General features: G+C 39.5%; 1 protein-coding gene across 1 annotated transcript in view; it reads right to left on the bottom strand.

Moving 5' to 3' along the window:
* Positions 1-4,446: 4,446 nt before the first annotated feature.
* Lgsn (lengsin, lens protein with glutamine synthetase domain) overlaps positions 4,447-22,807 on the bottom strand; it is a 27,566-nt gene continuing 9,205 nt past the window's right edge. Inside the window, exons 2-4 of the mRNA XM_026785412.1 lie at positions 20,396-20,528; positions 11,619-11,785; positions 4,447-5,672 (exon numbers count right to left, since the gene is read on the bottom strand). Coding sequence (XP_026641213.1) covers positions 4,479-5,672; positions 11,619-11,785; positions 20,396-20,528 — 1,494 coding nt within the window. The 3' untranslated portion in view covers positions 4,447-4,478. The remainder of the gene's footprint in view (positions 5,673-11,618; positions 11,786-20,395; positions 20,529-22,807) is intronic.

Raw genomic sequence — 22,807 nt, 5'->3', positions numbered from 1 at the left:
AAATTTAGTTCCGATGCTTCCAACCTCCCCTGAGCCTTACATTTTGACTTCAAACATATACACATACATTTCTCATAAAACTGTAGGGCCAATGAAGGAAAAAGCACTTAGATGGCAAATATTCTATCCTCAGAACTAATAGACCTTCATTTATTCTGAATCTTGAGTGAGCATTAAATTATTTCTTGTCTTCTGATTAATGAGCATCTTTTGCTTCTTGCAACTCCCTTTAGAAACTATGCTTCAGCATATATATTTAAGATACTTTAAATAGGAAGGAACATATTCTTTGAAATATTCAATAATTCCGTCGAATGGTGGTGGCACACACCTTTAATCCCAGCACTCAGAAGGCAGAGACAGGTGGAGCTCTTAATCCCAACACTTGGGAGGCAGAGGCAGGTGGAGCTCTGTGAGTTGGAGGCCAGCCTGATCTACCAGAGCTAGTTCCAGGACAGTCAGGACTATTACAAAGAGAAACTCTGTCTCAAAAAAAAAATCAATAATTCATAGAACATGAAAGGCCCAGAAATGCGGGTTTGGAAGCTGTGTTTGATGTTGCAGAGAGATCCACAGAAACCATCACTGGCCAGTTGCACAACCTGATGTCAGCACCACAACTCGTTAACACTCTGATGCCTGTCACTCCTCCATCACCCAAGCCTACTAACTGTGGGGTTCACATAGGCTCCATGTCTGCCCCTGACATGGCAGTTTCATGCCATGGCTGCAAAAGAAACTAAAGAGGTGGGGTTCTGATGTCTGTTCTGAAAGACAGAATCAACAGGGAGGCATTGCACAAAGTAAGGAAAACATTGAAAGGTTCCTTATGCCCACAATTATGACTATTCCCCTCCAACCATTTAATATAATCTCCATCAAGCTAATCAAATTTAGTTTCCTCTATAGTTTCTAGAAACAGAATGGTTCTAGGGAAAAAGAATCTGTCTCAGGGACAATAAAATCATAAACGGAAGCTTCTCATAGTTGTGTCTGTGGCTGTTTCTTCATTTTCTCTGGACATATGAACATGTATACATTGTGTGGTTCCAGGACAGTAATGCGATATGGTTTTCTTCATGCTCTCATTGACTGACATCTCCAAGCCTAGAAACTCACTCAAGAAATAAGGTCTAGAAAGACAAATATGGAGAGATGTGTGTTCTTCATCTGATCAGGAAATTCTATGTGAAGTCTGCTTCGAGCAACAGAAGAAGAAATCATTGTTAACATCTGAGATGTTTAGAGACAGATGTTCTAACACCCGGAACAGGAAACCCTCTGCTAATGATTCTGACCAATAACCCTGCATTATAAACATTGCTAATACTGCTCTGGCTACCAAATGGCTGAAGGGACATCATGGGATATAACTGTTATGGGTTGCCAACACATTCAGTATTTACTGTGCAAACTTCAAGTTTTATTCAGACTGAAGTTTAGATCTTTCATTACATTCAAAATCACCATTTCGAGCTTCACTTTTTACTTTATATTCAGACAACATAAAATGAAATTTTAGATTATAAGATATCTTAGAAAATGTAACTTTTACTATGCTACTAATGTTTTAGGTTTTTACTCTTGAAGCATAGTTTTTAATTTAGATTCTTATGTATACTCATTTAATAACCAACTTTAAATTCAGTAATCACATTTTCCCCTAAGCTTTGATTAGAACAATTATGGTAAATGAAAATAAGAAAGTAATTTCTGTAAAGAGATTCAAAAGGCATCCTTTTTAAGCCATAACGCAGCCATATAAATAGGTTGTGTTGGTTTTTTTTTTTTTTAGCATAGAGCTTATATTTTAAAAAAAAACTGTTCTCTTTAGGACATGTAGATCCCAAACTCTCTCATGGCCCACCTATTTTTTTGCTTGTTTTTTCATTTATTTATTAAAGATTTCTGTCTCTTCCTCGCCACCACCTCCCATTTCCCTCCCCCTCCCCCAACCAAGTCCTCCTCCCTTGTCAGCCCATAGAGCAATCAGGGTTCCCTGCCCTGTGGGAAGTCCAAGGACCACCCACCTCCATCCAGGTCTAGTAAGGTGAGCATCCAAACTGCATGGCCCACCTATTATCTTTGCGCCAGTCTCCCCTAGGACTGTAGCCGGCTTATCACACAAAAAGACGGTCAGCACATGCTACTGCATGGATTTCTGGTCTCTCCCTAAAGACCAAGAACATAGAGGCTGCAGCAGAGCATCCTTCGTTCCACACGAGGAAACGTAGGCACAGATCAAAGAAATAGAAAAAGAGTTAGCTAAAAATTTACGTCTACCTGCCCCAGTTTTTCTTCGTCCTAAGCTGTGTTGGCCAACGCTCACTTTTGACCTTTTTAATGAACTAAAGAACGTGGTAATGAAATATAGTGATTAAATATAGTGAAGAAATATTAAAAAAAGAATACAACTCCACACAGCCAATGTGAGTCTCTAGAGAGGCTGCCATGCCGACACATGCTCTAAAACTGACTTGTAATGTGTTGTTGAATGTTTTCGGCTGACTGACTACCATCCACTTAGACTGATAACTTTCCCAATTACGTAGAGCCTTCACAATGAGACCTTACATACTGTACTTTTTAAATTATGCTGATTTTGTTATAAAGACAATGAAATAAAGACGAAAAACACTGTGATTAGCAGAGTTTTTATAGCATCTTATAGACACAGTAGTAAAACCAAGAAAAACACCAGACAAGTTTCATTAAGGCCTGTGAACTTATAAAAACTCTCTACAGCTCTATTAGAGTGACAAATAAAACAATTTTTTGCTTGAGTGGATCCCACTAGTTAACTCAGATCCCCACCCCCAACCTCAGAAACGAGAAGTTTTCAGAAACTATCTTTCTTTAGACCTTTTACCTTTCTCCTTTATCCCCCAGTCCTTAACACCCACCCAAACATACACACACACACACACACACACACACACACACACACACTCATATATATGTACCAACAAGGAACATGGTACCTTGTAAATTTTTCAACACTCTACATTCTAGAAGAGATTGGCTAGCCTCATCTTCTAGGGGCCGGTCAGGAGAAAGGGTAAAAACAGAAAGGGAAGGCAAGGCACCTGCTGTTGTCCTCCATAGAACTTAGCTCCAGCTTCCATAGACTGCTTTGGCTTAGTCTCTGGCTGAATTTAATAACAGCAACACATGCAACAGAGAGGAGGCACAAATAACCACGTTGATTTCCACTGTATCTTCCCACTTGACACCTTGAACTTTAATTACCGAAAAAGGAGCTGTGTTCTGAACCTCACTTCCTTCTCACCGTGTGTTAGTTACCTCCAACCCTTATTCTATCTGTGGATTTTTATTATTTCCAAATACCTCTCTACTGGGAGAGGAAAATAAGCTAACAGTGAAGGGCACGCTGACTTCATTTACTAGATGCTAAGAAAGTTAACAAGAGGACTGGAGCTAAATTCTAGTGTTCTCCCTAAGTGTCTGCCATCTGAAGTGAGACCACAGTCGGTTTTAATTGAACATAAAATCTCCAATTTGATCCTAAGCGGCAGAAGCGCTTTCATTTGCAAGTAGATATTGAACCTGCTCCCAAGAGATGCTAAATTTCGGTGATACGTTGCAATATTATCACAATCAAAGAAAGACCTGGAACATTGTCTACTCCCTGGAGAAACACCAGCCTCTGTGGCGATGTAATTAGTAATTTAAGTATGCGTTGCAGCTGCAGTCAGAGCCCGAGCTACGCAGGCAGTCATTCTTCCTCTCTGCGGAGCAGAGATGTTTCAAAGGGATGTCTGCTTTTGGAAGAGTGGAGCAAAGCTGGCAGAGCAATCCAGGCCCCTTCCGTCCTTCCTTCATCACGCGGTGTTTAGAGAAAGGCCTCTACCACCTTCAAGTCTGAACTCAGGGTTACCTGATTCTTTGCCCTGTGGTTTGATTCTAGGGAACATTACAGCCTTGGGACCCCTGAGCCTTTAAAGAGGTGATGGAGAAGTGTGAAAAGCAAAGGAAGAACTTCTGGGCTTGTCGTGTACTACTTTGTGCAACTTGACATCTTTAAAACCCTCATAGTGATGCAAAGCCGACCTCAAGGTGTTTTCACTAATAAGATTTTGCTCACATATCTGTCTCCCAGATAGGAAAAGCCTATGTCTGTACATTATATTGTTTCTTCCTCTCACCCCCGTCTTCCTAATGTTTACCTTTTTCTTTAATATATGATTATGTGGCAGTCCCCCAAACACCATCCAGGCTAACAACACAAAGGAAATGATAGACTGTCAGGCAGAGTAAGTTTGAGAATGCTGCTTCACCTCAAATTTATTGTTTATGTCTGAGATCAGAATCTCAACAGTCCCATTTCATCTCCCAATGATTGGGGGGATGGGCAGACAAACGCCTATCTAGTATGGTTAATTACAAAGGCTCAATCTTTTCTTTCTAATAGGTTAGCTACTTGTCACAATGTCATCTCTAAAGCCAAGAGTCCCATCCTATATAAAATACTCCAGGAATTTATTTCCCTCTGCATCTGCTTCTTCATTTTCCAATTCGTACTTCTTCATGGCAACAAAATAGCGAATGAAAGTCTCTCCCAGGGCCTGCTTGAGACACTGGTCTTGCTCCAGGGCCGTGAGGGCATCTTCCATCTTCAAAGGGATCTCCGAAGGTTCTGGTTGATAGAGATCCTGGCTCTCATCGGAACTAGCACTATCACTGCTCTGAAGTCCATCCATGCCTGCAGCCACAGTGGCGGCCAACACCAGGTAAGGGTTGGCGGTGGCTGAACCTAGTTTATTTTCTATCTGGGTGCCTTTTTCACCGTGACACTTAATGTTCAAGGCACAGCTGTTGTCGTTGTACCCCCACGTGGTGGGCACACTGTCCTTCAGGTCTCTGCTGTCCTTGCAGTAACGCTTACGGCAGCTGACAGCAGGGGCCATCAGGCAGCTGAGAGCAGCGGAATGCTTCAGGAGACCCGCCAACCACTTCTTCCCCGTGAGTGTGAGCCGCTCCACCCCGGAAGCACTGCAGAACATGTTTGTCTTTCCGCCGACATCCCAGACACTGTGAGATAAAATTCCTGAATTGCAGAATCCGGTCTCCATCACAAGGCTCGTTACATAGTTATACCTCCTGGCCACTTCCTTGACACCCGCTCTGAGGGTAAATGCATTATCGGCTGAGCTAATGCCAAATTCAGGGAGAAAACAGATCTCCATCTGCCCAGGTCTGGTAGAAGATGAGAAGCTCTCCACATTGGCCCCGGTGTGATAAAGGCCGTCAACCAGCTCCTGCATGAAGGGCTGATCATGGTTACTCAGTAATGTCGAAGCAGGAAAGGATATGGCCTTAGAATTAATCACTTCGGGCACACCAAAAATACAGAAATCATAGATGAAGGCAGACAGCAGGGAGAAGCCGGCATCCTGCAGCTGGCGCAACTGCCTCTTGGCGATGTACCTGGGGGAAGTCAGCAGAGGCTCGCCCATCACTGTGAAGGTGTCACAGATCACCCGAGCGGTCCTCTCTGCCCATGGCAAGACTCTGAAGGTCGACAGCTCTGGCAGGAGGACGATGTCACTATTGAAGCACGTGGCTCTTATGTGGTTCACCTCATTGTCCTTAGGGCTCGGCATCAGTTCCAGATAACCACGGGGCATGAAAACACCGTGGACCACTTTTTCCTGAAGAAGAAAAAGATAAATGAACTAGGTACTGAAACATGAAGACAAAACAGGGGAGAAAAATCTTGGTAATAAGAAACGTAAGCTTAATAACTGTCAGTATTAACTATCAGATAAACTTTTTGGAAGATTCAAACTAAACATCCAAAAATTCAACATTGAAAGAACTATTATTTCATAAAGACATTTTTACAATTTTTAATATTTTAATACAAGCTTTGATATGCTCTTAAATGTGGGAAATAACAATAATAAATGCTTCACATAGCTGTAAATAAATGCTTTAATGATGAAGAATGGGACAATATAGCAAAAAACGAGGGTTTATAACATTATGGAAATATTTAAAATTATTACAATCAAAAATATTTTTACAATGCATTTTATTTTATAGTACAGTTTCTAAGACTCGGGTAAGGCATTTCTTTGACTTGTTTTACAGGATTTTATTATTTACATATTTTAATTTTACTTTATATTTAAGGCGTATATTGTGATCATCTCATATATGTAAACAATGTTTACTGATCACATGCTTTCCATTGCCTCAGATTGCTGATGATAAGATATATAACAGTCATTATAAACTATGCTCACTACATATACTGTGTCAGAAAATTAAAAGTTGCAACTCCTGTGTTTTCATACTCATTAACCAGTCTTCCTCCATCTCCCCTTCCTTCCACTTTCCCAGCCTCTTGGAATCACCGTCCTATTTAGATCAACATTCTAGCATTCACATGTGAAAGGGAACATGCGGTATTTGTTTCTGTGTCTGACTTACTTAATTTAATATGTATGCTCCAGTTTCAGGCATTCTGCAGCAGACTGCAGGGCTAATTCTTTTTGTGTCCAAGAAATGCACAGTTTATATTTATTTCTCCACCTTTCATCCATCAATACTAATTGATCTAGGTTGTTTCTGTATCTAATCATTGTGAATAATGCAGTGACAAGTAGATCCACTATGTGATCCTGCTCTCTCGCTTCTAGGTGAATATCAAAAAATTATATCAGTCTATAAGTAAAGCCTCCGTTGTGTTTTATTCTGTTGTAACCTCCAGCTGACTCTCAGAATTCTGCAGAAGGAATCCTACATCTTTGTTGCAGAGGAGGCTTGGGTCAAACCAACAGGTCACAAGACAGCTGTCTCAGACCCTAAGAGCCAGGACTTCTGGGAGATCCATTCATCTCTTCACTTGTACAACCCACGTAAGAATTATCCTCTTTTTTTATTTTTTTCCTTTTTTATTTATTTATTTTTCCTCTTGATTGTCTCACGGAACCCTAGAAAAATCTTTCTGGGGTTGTGGACCTCTACCTCCAAAGTTACAGTTTCCAAATGTAGTGTTCAGGTCCGTGGGATCTGGGTGTCAGCAGATCAGATCACTAGTTTTAGCTCTTTTATTAATAGTTAGAATAGTTGAGCAAGTTTCTGGATGGTATGGGCCAGTATCCATGTCCAGCGATCAACTAGATGATCTCTGAGGCCCTTCCCAGCAATTTATCTCTTAGACCCAACAGATTTAATATTTACCTTGACTATGTATCAGGCAACAGAGAAGGCATGAGATTACAAAGTAGGAGAGATGCGTTTGAAAAAAATTAGAAATTGTGGAAGAATCTCAATGAGGTTTTACATGAGTGGAGAAAAGCCCCTGATTATCAAAAGTAGTTTTCATAAACTCAGTGAGCATTGTGGGGTTAATGCAAACATCCTAACTCTTCACAAGTGACATTAGTTTGTTCACATCATCTGCAGAAACCAAAAAGACAGGTCACTGTCCAGGACCCACAAATCTGCAAGACCGATTGGACCGGCTCCTTCATGACCTGTCACCTCTACATACACTCTCAAGGGCCACTTTGGCCTTACTGACATGTCTGTGTTTTTCCCCTACTCTTATTTTTTTTTGTTTTCTTTTTTTTGTTGTTGTTGGTGGTGGTGGTTGAGACAAGATCTCACCCAAGTCCAGGCTTGCCTTGAATGCACTGTGCTAATCTAGAAATACATAGTCCCATTGCCTCTGCCTCCCGAGTGCTGAGATTACAGGTGTTCACCACCATATCCAGCCCCCAAATTTGCTCTTACCAACAATAAAGAAGGGACTCACACACTTTTTTTGTAGTTCTACACGTAAATTTTATGCATATCCAAATGCCTGTGCATACAGGCTCACAACTTCCACCTTGTGAGATTTCTATATGGAATATCTTAATACTAAATTTCACTGCAAAAAAATAATGTTATTTCCCTATTTGATTATTATTAGTTCAAAACTCTATACGGTAGTTGTGTGTATCTAAAATGAAGGGTAAAGTATTTTATTCCTGAAACCTCTGAGAGATCACACAATCCAAATCTGTATTGTGTTCCCTTTGCTGTGAACCGTGGGAAGCAGCTGGTCACCACTGGACTCCAGCAGTCCTTTGCAAACTAGAAGAATAGTATAAAGTCACGCTTTGTTCTTTAGGCTATTTAATCGTGAGGTTTAGAACACTCTTTTTAATATACATACATTCTCTTTTCTTTATGCATTTTTGGACATGTATCAGGATTTAAACCATTCTCCATTAGCTGTGGGATATATTTAAACTTCTGTATGAATAGCTTTGTCCAATACAGTAAATTATCTTAAATTATATATATGGTACTGAAGCACTGAAATGGCTACATACTTCAAGCTGGATCTCTCTGAACTTCATAGAAATTCTTGCAGATTAAGTTAAAAGCCTATGACAGCTCTTATTTGGAGCATGATGAAGGCTACCTTTTGAAACAACTGACAAATTGGTTATGAGATCTATAGTAATATTTCATATTTATATTAAATCTATGATAGAATCCACATTATCCACATATAATTTAAACCAAATCAGCCCTTTGATAGATCAAGACTCTGTAAGTTTGTTGAAAGGTTGAAGGTGCTAAGGTCTGTAGGGCATTTTGTTTAGTGTCAGACACATGGGGACCTTTCTAACCAGTGAAGATGCTCTCGAATCATGGTCGCCTCTTTGACCTCTTCCAGCGGTATACCAGCCTTTTCCTCAGTTCTCAGAAGATGATCTGGATTTTTGTTTTTATAAAAATCAATGCTTGCATTTAAAATAGGAAGAAACACTTAGTTCAGATAAAGGATAACAGGAGGATTAAAGCTGTGCTGGAGGCAGTAGATACAGAAAAAAAAAAATGGCATCACTGAACTGCTAAGTGATGGGGCCCAGGCTCATGTCTCAGCAACCTCAGGCACTGAGGTTGCCTGGCTGATTTAGTTTGAGAAAAAATTTCTCTATATTATTCCACAAATAAAGACAGATTATGTTGTCGCCGCTAGTTATTCACAGTCTAGCTTAATAATTTCAATTTAGCACTTTATTTACACAAATAAAAATGATTTAAATGTATACTTAAAATCCCAGTGCTGCGAAGGGGATGTGAACATGGGCTCCCATCCCTAACCAAGACGTTATCTGAAATTGACACCCACTTGCAAAGAAAAAATTAGTTTTTTCAATTGCATCTCTCTAAGTATATTACCCATGCGTCAGGGTAGACTCCACCTTAAGCACTATATGCCCAACAAAAAGGAACTCAAGGAGACTTTTGTACATTTTTTTGTCTCCAATTTCTTTATTTGGGAGGGGTTATTTTTCCCTGTCTGACTGGTCTTTTTTTTGTGTTTCTTGGTTTTCATTTTTGGTGTGTGTATGAGAAAGAGAGGGTTTCTTGTTTTCTTGGTTTACTTTTCTTTGCTTATTTATTTTGTTCTTTAAAGAGGGATAGAAAAGGCATGGAGAGGGGAGGGGGATCTGGAAGGTGTTGGGGGAGGAGTGAAGGATGATCAGAACAGATTATATGAAAAATTTAATAAAAAATTTGTTACTATTTTTATAAAGCCACATATAAGCTATTGATTTCATATTTTTGCCAAAGAAATTTCTCATACATAATTTCATTTATATATGTATAAATTTATATGTGTGTGTTTACATATATATGAAATTATATGTATAGTTCAGATTAACTTGTAGAAATGAACTTATATGTTCACAATAACACATCCAAAATAAATTATATAGACTTAGATTATTAATATTTGTGATAAAAGTACTCATGGTTTATACCATCAAAAGTTCCAACATCAATTTAAAGAGTGTTATTTCACTATACATGCTCTATGATTATAAAATTAGAATAAAAGAACAATGAACTAAGGCTATAATAAACAATTCTGTTTCAAATTCTTGTGAAAATGGTGGCTAAGAATAAGCAAACCAATGAAAAGGAGGTGTGTTGACTTGCATCAAATTCTCAGGGTAAAACAGTTTTTTCCAAGACAAGGCAGGAAGAAAAAGTCTTTAGATATGTGGAATATTGAACAAGAAAATTAACACTTTCAACCGCAGTTTCAAATGCAGGCATTTTCTTCTATGTCAATGAAATCAGTCTTCAGCAAATGTAAACGGAAGGATCAGCTCTATTTGGGGGAAGGGTGTTTCACGGAAGCACTAGAGTAGTGTTCTAAGTGTTTAGTTTCCTAAAATCACTAGTGAAACCGATAATTAGAATTTGGTGAAAACAGAATAGCAAACAGATTTATGTTCAGGCCAATGTCTAAAATGCCAATTGTGTTTTATCCCTGGTTAAAGGAAATTCACGAGAATGATTGAATTATCTTCTGATCCTGCCCATAGCAATTTCACACTTTCTTATAAGAATTAACTAACGTGTAGAGTTCTTAATTGAATGTAGAAGAAACACTATAGGCTATTTACAAACAAGACCAAATACTTTTAAGATCATTGATTGGTTGATTGGTTGATTGATTGATTGATTGATCAGTTGATTGATCATGTGTGTATTGTGCAAGCATATGAGTGAAGGGTTGCTCGGAGGACAGCCTGTGAGAATCAGTTCTCCACTTCCACCGTGCAGTTTTGAAAGATAGAACTAGGGTTTTTAGTGGCAAGTACCTTTACCTTTTGACCTGTCTTGCTGACTCCCAAAGAACTTTTGAAGAAAGAAATTTAAACTGTTCAAATTTTCAAAAACAACTTTGAAAATAACCAACACCAAGAAAGTATACAATTTGGTACTAAAGCAAAAAGATATGACATATTATAGAAATAACTGTAAAGCCCAGCGGCATGAGTCTGTACTCAAAACTACCTGGAAAGATGAGACAAGCGGATCATGAGGGCTAGGTGAGTCAGGACTGTACAAAAGGATCCTTTATTTCTATATGCATATAAATGTGTGTAAGTAAACAAATAAATATAATTCCAGGATGCTTTAATTTTATATTTTCTTAAATATTGGTACCGGCTGATATCCCTTCCTGATAAACTTGATGTTTAATAATCCCAACAAATCAGTCACCAGAATAAACACATGCTATAAGCTAAACAAAACAATGCTAGAAAAATACTTAAAGGTATCCACAAATGCAATTTTTCTTGATATCACTATTTTCAAGACCTAATATTCATTAAGTCATCTAAGGACAATTGGGGATTTTCATATCTGAATTACTGCTGAATGGATACGATTCTTATCTAGCAAATCATTTCTACTTAATCATATCTACCTTTCATGTTTGCTCTTGGGTCTTGGGTTGCAATTTCCTCATGTCAAATAAAATATAATCTTTATAATTGCAATATGAAAAGAAAAGAGAGTTCTGTAGAGTAAAATTATTCAAGGCAGAAGTGCTGAAATAACCAGCCTTAATTAGTTTCCTATTTCTATTGGATATTAGAATTGCTACTGTGTGCTTATCTCCTTGGGGAGCAGTAATGTGGGGAGGGACAAGGAAAATAGCAAAACAAATTATTGCTTTTCAGCTCAAATTACTGTGTAGATTACAAGAAAATGCAGATGAGTCATAAAGAGTGTTTGCTTGCAAATGGTCATGAAATCACACTCCTCACCACTGGAAAACTCACTTGAAAAAACTGTGCGGGGATGCTCTTTGATCTGGAGACGCCGTGCAAGTCCGTTGCTTCAAAGCGTACAAACTGGAGGTGATTTTTGGCCATTTCTTGTTTAATATGTTTCATTCTCGAAGAAAGTTGAGGCGGGGTCGTAATCTGAGCACTGTCCCTGGTGTTGTCTGTGGAGTAATAATCTGAAGTCACTAGATCAGGATGGACCAAAACAACAGGATAGATATGGTGCGTAGTCACACAGTTACAAACAAGAGAAACATTTGCAGGTCACGTGGATCATAGCTTCACACAGAGATCGCACCTCTCTTTTACCTGCTTTAGAGTAATCCCAAGAGCACTGTCTAAGTGTCCAAGGACTCTCAGAAAGTGTTCATCAGTTAGGACGTGTCAGCCTAAGAAGATGAGGATGTCTTAGCGCTTGCTGAAAACAATTGCTCATGGAAAACCGCAAGAAAAGACCGGAAAACAAAACAAAATAAAAAGCAAGCAAACAAACAAAAAAGCAACCTTTGCTTATGAAGACAATGGACATCCTGCCAGCATTGGAGACATATGAGTTGCCTGTAGAATGCCTGTCCATTAAAACTCTGGGGCTTCTTGGATTAACCTGTACTATCTAGACTGTAAGTCCCCTATGTACTTGGAAGTAAAATCGCATGTTTACTTCCTGATGTGTTGGCTCCTTTTTTCTTTCCTTTACTCTTTTCCTTCTCTTTCCTTTTGTTTTCCAGAAGTTAACCTTCTGTCTTTGTAATGGCATGTGAGTCTTGGAGGTGCACCGCTCTGTCAAATTTTACAGTTATTTAGACAAAGAAAGATATCAAGAAGATGAAAATTTAGGATGGCATGGTCAATTTTTAAGTCATAAATACAATAAAATGAATTTAAGATAGTCTGAAAATTCTAAAACTGTAAAGCTAGGAAAGACTTTGGAGACAAAATTCGTGTAGCCAATCCATCAGCCTGAGTCCCAGAGAGACATACAAAGCCAACTAAGTCTCTCCCCCTTCTCTCTCTCTCTCTCTCTCTCTCTCTCTCTCTCTCTCTCTCTCTCTCTCACACACACACACACACACACACACTACACACACACACACACACACACACACACACACAACACTGTCAATAGGGAGGCTAGAATCTAGTTTCTGGGTTCCCTGTAGATGTCTTGTTAACAGGGCATGAATGGACAATAGCCCACAGATGGAATGGCTGGGCCCACAGTATGCATTATAAATGCCACCATCAAAACTTTGGGGGACAGTTTGACAGAACACAGAGACCCAGCACAAATCAAGACCCCCACATCCTTCCTTTGAGGCCTGGCAACCTTCCCACCCTCTCCATGTCTCTGCTTCTCCACTGTTAAAATATTACTGACTTTGTGGGCTTGTTATGATGATTAAACAAGGTATTTAACAGTACTGTGAGACAATAAGCACCACGTAAGTGCTACTTAAACACACAAGGTATGAGCCTAATTACACCAACTCCAGTAAATAGTCCCGTGATCGTGCCCGCATTTGAACACCCATCAATCTGTCACACCACTTTCATCAACCTGCTATAATTTTTAAGTGATAACTGGGTATCAGTTTTCAAGATATAATTAGGCTTTAAAATAAGCATAAAGATTGACAGTAGAAAAACACAGATTGAACAGATTTTAAATACACGATGCATGAGGAAAACAAATTACTGGTTCTGCCTATGCACATCTATTAGATAAAATGTCCTGTCACTGATACGACTGACTACTCTGGGACTCATGAGGGTTTGTAACTGCCTTCCATTTAATACAAACAATTAAGCTGTAGCAATTAGAATGCTATAGGCTTAATTAGCAGTTGGTGTGTTCTCACCTTACTCTGAAACATTGGGTGTTTAGCCAAAGTTGAATAAAGCTGCTTATATAAAACTCATAAGCAATTTGCAATATGAAGGTGTTCAAATAACCAGTATTGCAGACCTCATAAACTCTATATATGCTGTCAACCAGACTCTTCTCTTCTGCAAGAGAAAAGAGGTCATTCCATTGTCGCACCAGTGATGGGATGGCAGGAAGCCTTACTGGCTATTCGCCTTATCTGTATCTTCTATATGTCCTAAAATAATGTATTGCTTTATATGTTTTCCTTGACTTTCGTTTTTAATTTCTAAGCATACAAGCTAACAGGTTTCATTGTGACTTTCTTTTCTTTAGACAGGGTTTCTCTATACAGCCCTGGTTATCCTGGAAAAACTGGCCTTGAACTCAGAGATCCAACTGCCTCTACCTCTCAAGCACTGGCATTAAAAGTGTAGGCCACCACTGCCCAGCTCATTGTGACATTTTTTTAGACATACGTGTCATTGTCCTTTGCTCTGTTCACTGACTTCTTCCTCTGTCTGCCTAATCCCCTTCCTCCCTCTAAACGATCCCACTTTTGTTTTACAATGAAAAAATATTCATCCACTTACAGGCAACCACGCAAGGTAGGTATTTCATCACCACCTACTTCTCAAACTGGTTCTATATCTAAGAAGTAGTCAGAAAGAGCCCTGCCCTCAAAAATACCTTAAATTACAATATGGGGAAACTCTAGGCATTAAACATGCCATCAGAGAGAAAAGTGAGGTAGCTTGGTAAGATGAGGAACTGCAAAGACTAACGCATAGTCATCTGGAATAGTCATGAAACATGACCACACTGTCGACAGGTCAACCCCAGATTCATGGGGAGCCCATCCATGCCGAGCAGAAGCTGAACAGTGACCACATGCCTTCATGTTCTAGGGCAGTCATAACTGGTGCTTAAGATGAAGTGGCTTAATAGAAATCTATATCGTTTCACCTGAAGACTAGAAGTCCCGGATCAAAGATAATTGGGGGATGTTTCTTCGGAGGCTTCTCTCTGTGACCTTGAGTTGATTCTCGTCTTCAAAATCCCCCAGTGATCTTCTCTGTTCGAGTCCCTGCCTTAACATCTCCTTATGAGTATAGCAGTGACACTGGGTACATTGTACCTCAATTGCCTTTTTAAAGATCCTGACTCCAAATGCAGCCTAAGGTGCTGACCTATGAGAATTTTAGAGAGTTATATTCCAGCTGAGTGTATTATCCCCTTTCCATATTCTTTAGCACCCTTCTTGCCATGTTTCAGAGTCACCTGTTTGCTGTCTAGATGTTATTCTTCTGCATATCTCCCACGAGAGTGGGACATAGTTCCGCCTGCTTCCACAGCTTCGGTACCTATAGAGATGTCAGCCACAACAGGCATTGAGTAAATACGCCTTTAGTGGCTGAGCATACGCATGAATGAATAAATTAATAAACACATCCTGTATGAGACGACCTTGTATAATTATTAAGTAAAAACTGACATCATATATTTTAGAATGTATAGCATTAGTAGCAATTTTTTTTCATTTAAAAGGTCACTTCTTTCACAAAAGAGGAGAGCCTGATCTAACCTAATTTTATTTTCAAAGCAACAACTCATCTTGCTGCATCCTAGTCTGAATTTCTTCCCTTCAAATAAATCACATTTGTTACTTCCAATTAAGCCTTTCGGTCAGTCTTTCTCAGCTGTGTATGATGAATAGCAGGCAGATAATTACCGGTTCAGGGGCTCATTTGTTTTTCTTCCAGTGTGATTTCTGGAAGGTGTTCTCCTATCCTATCCCCTCAGAGGACTAATAAATTACATCAATGCGCTTTTATAGAGGAAGTTTTAGTGCTTTGTTTAGAGGAGAAATAGAAAAAGAAAATTAAAGAAAGGAAACCTCAAAGCTCAAGAGCATCTCGAAGGCTTTGGAGAAGTGTCATCTGCATTCTGAGATGATGAGGACATAGTCACGTCCCAAGAAAGCTACCGTGGCTTATAAGAGGGCTTCCAGAAATACCAGATTCCGGGATGGCCTGGCAGGTAAAGGTGCTTGCAGTACAGCATGATATTAGGAGTTTGATCCCTCTACCCCAGGATGGAAGGAGAGAACTGACTCCCAAAAGCTGTCCTCTGACCTCCACCTGTGTCCCATGAACATACGTGAACACACATATCATATAACACACACTAATAGTAATATAGCAAGAAAAATAATTATTATTTATTTAAACAAAACAGAAATACAAATTCAGAAATGGGGACAAACGCCTATAAGATGCACTCTGTAACACGGACAGCTTGTTCCTGGGATTCTGCCCACCCTACCTGGAGCCCATGGGCCTTCGGTCATGTGGATGCCACGTGTATGACTGCCATGAGAATACCTAGCTAGGGTGATGAAACCCCAACCTCCGGGCACAGTGTCAACCACAAACAGTGCTGCAGAGTCCAGGTAGCACACTAACCAGGTGCAAGCCATAGAAAAGGCGAGAGATAAATAGATGGCCAAACAACATGGGAGCGAAGAAGCTAGTCTTTAAAAACTGAGTTATTTTTGGAAAAATCTCAAAGCAGTTGAAAAAAAGTGACTTATCAAAATTGCCTGTACTTATTTGAGGGAATGGCTTTCACATTTATTTTTATGTGATATACTGGTGGTTTGTTTGGAATTACAGGCTGTAAAAACTTAATCCATCCTGTTCAATAATGGTGCCCACACTCCTAGTCACAGTTATGTACAGAGAGAGTGAGAAGCACAGTGGGTTTCGGTTTAAGATTCAAATGGCTAAATTCCATCTTTATTTCTCTCTGAAACTAAAGCATAAAAATCAAAATATGCAAAAACATATAAATCATGCGTCATATAGGCAACATGGTCAACATGCTTTATTAGTCTTCCCAACAAAAGCAGCCACAGGCAACACGGATTTGCAAAAAGCATCCATTAAGCTGAATCTGGCCAATGAGCTATAATTAGTTGCACACCTCATGTCCTTACCCCAGCCCTCCACTCTGTCTTTGGTATTATCTTTTCCTAGTATGCAAAGATGGCAAAATGAATTTCCCTCGCTCCACAGAGTGCACAAAACAAGGCACAGAGAACATGAGGGATGAGAATTGCCGTGACAAAGAGTTGTTGTCCTTAAAACGGGGAAGTATATTTAGCACTATCAAGGCAAGCTGTTGTAAGCTTGAGAACTTTACTCCAGAAAGGTAAATTAGATGGTAAATTGGACGTGGGAACAAAGGGAAACTCAGACCAATTCCAAACAGAAGAAGCATCCAGGCCATTGCTGCTCCCTCAGATGTAAAACCAGAGAAACTCTTCTGAGAGGAAGGAACCCCATTTTACAGGGAAGCAACCTAACAAGGACCTGGGTTCTTTCCGCATCTTAAATGAAATTGGATGTGAATCTGTGGTTTTTATAATGCTGTTTGTGATCATGAGTGATGCTAACAAAAGGTAACTAATACAGATGGACCCTCATCGTGCTCATTTCCTCTTGGGTTCTGTGAGCAATAAAGATGGGAGATGGGAGGGGTGAAGAGCAGTCTGAACTGTGTGCTCACTTCACTCCACAGTTCATAGGAGGATCCACCTATCATTAATTTATGTATTTATCTATAAGTTGTTTGTGTTTCATGCCAGGAAGCCAAACAGCGTCATTTGTGATGATGACTTTGTACACAGTCCAACTTAACCTTCAGAAGGACTGGAAACAGAGTTCAGTCGCATGGCGGGTACACCATGTTCCAGTAAAGTCCCCGGATATTGATACTAAAATGAGTTTCCCTAGTCATCCAAACACATTGGCCAGTATATATGTGACCCCAAAAACTCTACTAGGGAACTTCTCCAGCTCCCACTGGGAGAGAACAAACCAATAGCCCTGTTTAGCACCTAGAGTTTATCTCACAGATGGTTTTAGTCCTTTGTGTTATAAAAGTTTTTATGTTATTAAAAAAAGTGTGGCTATGAATATAACAGTTTTCATGGCTTCTATTTGTCCTCTTAGTAAATAAGCTTAGAGAACCCTAAAATTAATCATGAAAAGCTCTACCACTGGTAATTGTCGTCAGAAGTGAGAACAATATCTTACACCCCATTTTTCTAACTTCATACCCCATTGTATTCCTACTTTTCCAAACCCTATTTCTTTAACCTTTTCTTTACAGGTTTTCTCACACAAGAAATTCCTCTTTTTAACCAGTTTCTATCTCTTGTATCCAAGAGGCCGTTAAACAACACACTCACGCACCAGAATAATTATCCAGAAATTCAGAGACTTTGAATGACAGAATTTCAAGTTTAAAGAAGACTTGAGTGCTCTCCCGTGACAATCCCCTAATTTTCTAGATCTGTAGCATAAAGGCAATGAAGCTGCAGAGAGCTTTATAAACTCAGATGTAGAAATCCTCTTGTCTTGTATCCTGCCACATTACTGAATGTATTTATCAGCTGTAGAAGTTCCCTAGTAACGTTTTGGGGTTCACATATATACTATAATATCATTTGCAAATAATGAAAATTTGACTTCTTCCTTCCCAATTTGAATCCCCTTGATCTCTTTTGTTGTCTTATTGTTCTAGCCAGAACGTCAAGAACTATGTTGGCTAGATATGAAGAGAGTGACCATCCTTGACTTGTTCCAGATTTTAGTGGGATCACTTTGAATTTCTCTCTATTTAATTTGATGTTCGCTGTCAACTTGCCGCATATTGCTTTTATTATGCTTAGATATATTCCTTATATCCCTGATCTCTCCAAGACCTTTATCATAAGAGGGTGTTGGATTTTTCAGCAGTAGGAAACAATGACATCTTGAAATTTTCATGCAAGTGATTGGAACTAGAAAAAAACATCCTAAGAGAGGTAACCCAGACCCAGAAAGATGGACATGATATGTACTCACTCATAAGTGGATACTATGGTAAAGCAAAAGCTATTGAGCCTATAGTTCATGATCCTAGAGAAGCTAAGTAACAAAGTGAACCCTAAGGAAAACATACATGGATTCACCTGGAAAGAGGGAACAGACAAGATTGCCTGACAGAAACATGGGGGTGTGGAGTAGGGAGGACAGAAGAGGAAGAGGAGGGGAGAAAGGGAGGGAGGAGGAGAATTTGAGGGAACAGGATAGTCGAGATGGAAAAAGGAAAGAGATATTTTGATTGAGGGAGCCATTGTGGGGCTAGCAAAAAAAAAAAAAAACTGGCACTAGAGAAATTCCCAGTAATCCACAAGGATGACCCCAACTAAGACCCTAAGCAATAGAGGAGAGGGTGACTGAACTGGCCTTGCCCTGTAGTCAGACTGATGAATATCTTAAATACCACCATAGAACCTTCATACAGCAACTGATAGAAACAGAGGCAGAGACCCGCATTGGAGCACTGTACTGAGCTCCTGAAGTCCAATTGAAGAGTGGAAGGAATGAAAATATGAGCAAAAAAGTCAAGACCATGATGGGTACACCCACTGAAACAGTCTACCTGAGCTAATGGGAGCTGAGCTAATGTCCAACTTCAGCTGGACAGGGAAGGAAACAGTATAGGTCCAAACTAGTCCCTCTGAATGTGGGTGACAGTTGTACGGCTGGGGCAGACTGCGGGTCTACTGGTAGTGGCACCAGGATTTATCCCTACTGCTTGTGCTGGCCTTTTTGGAACCTGTTGTCTTCAGATGGATACCTTGCTCTGCCTAGATATAGGAGGGAGGGCTTGGAACCTTCCCTAAAGAAATGCTCCTTATCCTCTCTAAGGAGTGGATGGAGGGGTCAGGTGGGGAGGTAAGTGGAGAGACTGGGAGGAGGGGAGGAAGTGAGAACTGGGATTGGTGTGTAAAATGAAAAAAAGATAGTTTGTTTTCTTTTAAAAAATAAAAATAAATAAAATAAAACTTTAAAAAAAGAAATCCTCTTTTCCTGACTCTGGGGCTGGCATTTTCACCATCAGCACATCATCTTGACTGCAAAGGTAGACTTGGAAACAGTGGCTAGAAACCCTTCCCTGTTCCCTCCAGAATCCTTCCAGGTAATGGCTTACCAGCATTGGAGTTGAACTCGGCATCAGGAACACTGGCTGGGGTGCTGGCAAGTGATGATTTTACCACTAGCATCTGATCCGGGGCATCTTTGTCATTGTGGGAGGGAGAAGACTCAGAAGAGCCAGGTTTGCTGAGATCTGATGTTTGGTTTCCAGACCTTTCTATGGTGATAATGGGAAATGTCAAAACATGTTAGAATTGTTTTCAACTGTCTTTAAAACAGCTTGGAAAGAAATGTTAGAAAAAAATGCCATTTCCTACACAGTGACATGCCAAACAAGGACACTAGGTGTGGTCTGTCCTAGATGCAGGCTGTAAGGAAGTACATGGTCTGAAATTTAAAAAAAATTAAAATAATAATAAAACCTGTTAAAGTCTGCTTTTTATTGTTACCATGAGGTAATAATTCCTTTTGCCTCTTCTTTGAAACACCAGGAGTGGCCTTGCTTATATTGACCTCCATTTAGCACTATTTCAGATCTATTAGAGTATTGTTGGAATTTCAGCCTGTAGATAGAAACTCTCCAGACTTTTTCTGTAGATAGAAACTCTCCAGACCTTTCCTGCGGTCTCACAGGTCCTTAGCCATATTCACATTCCTTCTCAGTGCAGAAGAAAGCTTCTCTCCCACTCTGCTTTGCATCTCCCACCCTACACCCCTCTCTTGGAGTCTAAATACTTTGATTGGCTGTTTCTATGCAGTTAATATAAGCTACATTTACCATCCTTCATGTAGCAATACTTCGCATCTTGCTGTCCTCTTGCTTCTCTAGAAGACGAGAAGTGTTTAATAGAAATGAACATGAAATGGAAACTGGCCACTGGCCACACCACTCATGGAAGGTCATAGTAGACACATACCGTTGAAACTGGCCGTGGTGATTTCTCCCCCATCCGCTGGGCAAAGATGTGGCTTGGTGACTCTTTTCCTTGTCCTTCTCAACTTGTTCATCCTGCTGCCTTCAGTTTCATTACCTTCATCTTTTGCTGTGTCCTGTCGTAATTAGTAAATAGAGACCCACATAGCATTCCTTGCAAGCAAGCAGCTGAACCGCATGTGTGTGTGCCAGTTGGACAGTCAGGTTTAAATTGAGCACAAGACATTCTTTAGAGGAGGTAAACTGTCACTTCCTTATCCCTTCCAGTGACTCAAAGAGACTGAATTGTCTCTACTGCCTTTGAAAATCGTTAAATTAGGTTCTTGTCTAACTATTCAGTATTTCTTATTTATACTTCAAAATGTTTTCAATTGTTTAGTCCTTAATAACTGGTTTAAAAACCTATTTCTTTTTTTAAAAAAAAGTCTTATATTTATTAACTTTATGTTTTCTAATCTTTGGGTTTTTTTTGTTTTTTGTTTTTTTTTTGCCAAAAGAACAGGACCTGAAATCTTTGGATTCTCCTCCTTTCCCTCACCCTCCTTTGCCCTCCCTCATCCTTCCTCATCCTCCCTCACCTTCCCTCACTCTCCCTCACCCTCCTTTGCCCTCCCTCATCCTTCCTCATCCTCCCTCACCTTCCCTCACTCTCCCTCACCCTCCTTTGCCCTCCCTCACTCTCTCACCCTCCCTCATCCTCCTTGCATCACTATTTACTTTGATTTAAAGAGGAGTTTCATTCACTTATGCCTTTTTTGAAACTTGACTTTTTGAACATTTTTCATTAGCGCATGCAAGTGAGCTTCACCGTGACATTCTCATACATGTACGCAATACACCTTGTTCAGGTGCCACCATGACATTCTCAAACATGTATGAAATACACCTTGTCCAGGTGCCACCATGACATTCTCAAACATGTACTAATACACCTTGTCCAGGTGCACCCCCCTGCTGCCCCTCTTGGCTTCTGTTCCTCTGCTCCTGGGGTTGATTTTAAATGTATTAGAAAGTCTCACTCAAATTACTTCAAAGCTGGATAAAAATCTAAAATACATCAAAAGGAAAATAGCCAAAAATAATCTACTCATAACTGTTAACAAGAATTTTCAGGCAGGGAGTTAAGCAGTGAGCAAGGTTGGGGAGTGCACCCCATTGCTGGCAGTAGAAACAATCACCCCCTTCAAGCATGGGATACAAAAGCAGTCACTGAAAAAGAAATTTTAATCTAGTGTTATATTTTAGGGTGTGTGTGTGTTTGCACACTTCAAATTTTTGCTTGAAGGGCGAGGAAAGTGACAAAGTCAAAGCAAAGGCTATTCTAAATGTTTTGAGCTGTTGTCTCTTTAGAGAGCAGGCTTGGAAGGGCTCATGTCTGGGGGAAAGTCGTATAAATATATATCCAGAGCAGTTGCAGGCAGAGCTGTGCCAGTTTATCATAAAACCAATTCAGTCTCTGAAAACAAAAGAGGAGTTTTCTCTGGTGGAATGTAACTATGATGCATTGTGATTATTGTTATAGGGTGAAATATACTTCATGAAACAGTCTTTTTACTTTATTAATTTTCAGGTTACCATACAAAGAAACGAGTTTTATAGATCATGTTTTCTTGTAATTATATGACATCAGAAAACTATAGTCTTTTCACTTCAGATTGTCTTATATTTGATTGTATAGGACTTATTAGGATAATTTATTTTTCCTAATACTTTAGGATGTTATTCAAATATTTACATAAATTTCCCAGTATGTTTTTGATAAGATCAAGCAGTAATATTGGACATGTGCTTATTTCCAAAATTGGGTAAACAGAGTTATACTATTCTGGTTTTGAATGTCTTCACATGGACATATCTCAGATATTTACAGAAATGCTGTTTTTAAAAGTACGCATGTATCACTGGATTTTGACCTGGCTGACATTTGTCTTAGTCTGAGCTTCTCAGGAATTCTTTCAATTTATAGATTGAAGGAATTATGCAAAGCGAAGGTTAAGACACCTCCAGCTCCAAACATGATGTTAACTGAATAAACACAAGTGTCATAGCATGCTAGGTTATACATATTGTCACACAAATTTCCGGGCATAACCCTTGAGATAAGAATTCTCCAGTTTAAAAATGAACAAGGCCACAATAGTCCATGGAAGGTGACGTTCTCATATAAGTATTCTTATTTTTCCTGATTCCATTCTTCTTCAAAACCAAAGGATCCAGTCAATTCTCTGCCCTTGCATGAGCCAACCAATGTTTGTTCTTGTGACAAAAGCAGGAATAATTAATGAAGTACCAACTTGAGAAATCCAGCAGTAAGAGTCCCAAACACTGAAGTTCAGGCATCATACTTAAGAAGCTTCTTTTTTTAAAGGGGAGGAGTTGGTCCTAATAAAAAATA

This window comes from Microtus ochrogaster, linkage group LG2, assembly GCF_000317375.1.
Source record: "Microtus ochrogaster isolate Prairie Vole_2 linkage group LG2, MicOch1.0, whole genome shotgun sequence".
NCBI classification, from domain to species: Eukaryota; Metazoa; Chordata; class Mammalia; order Rodentia; family Cricetidae; genus Microtus; species Microtus ochrogaster.
This window is presented reverse-complemented; position numbering and strand designations above follow the sequence as displayed.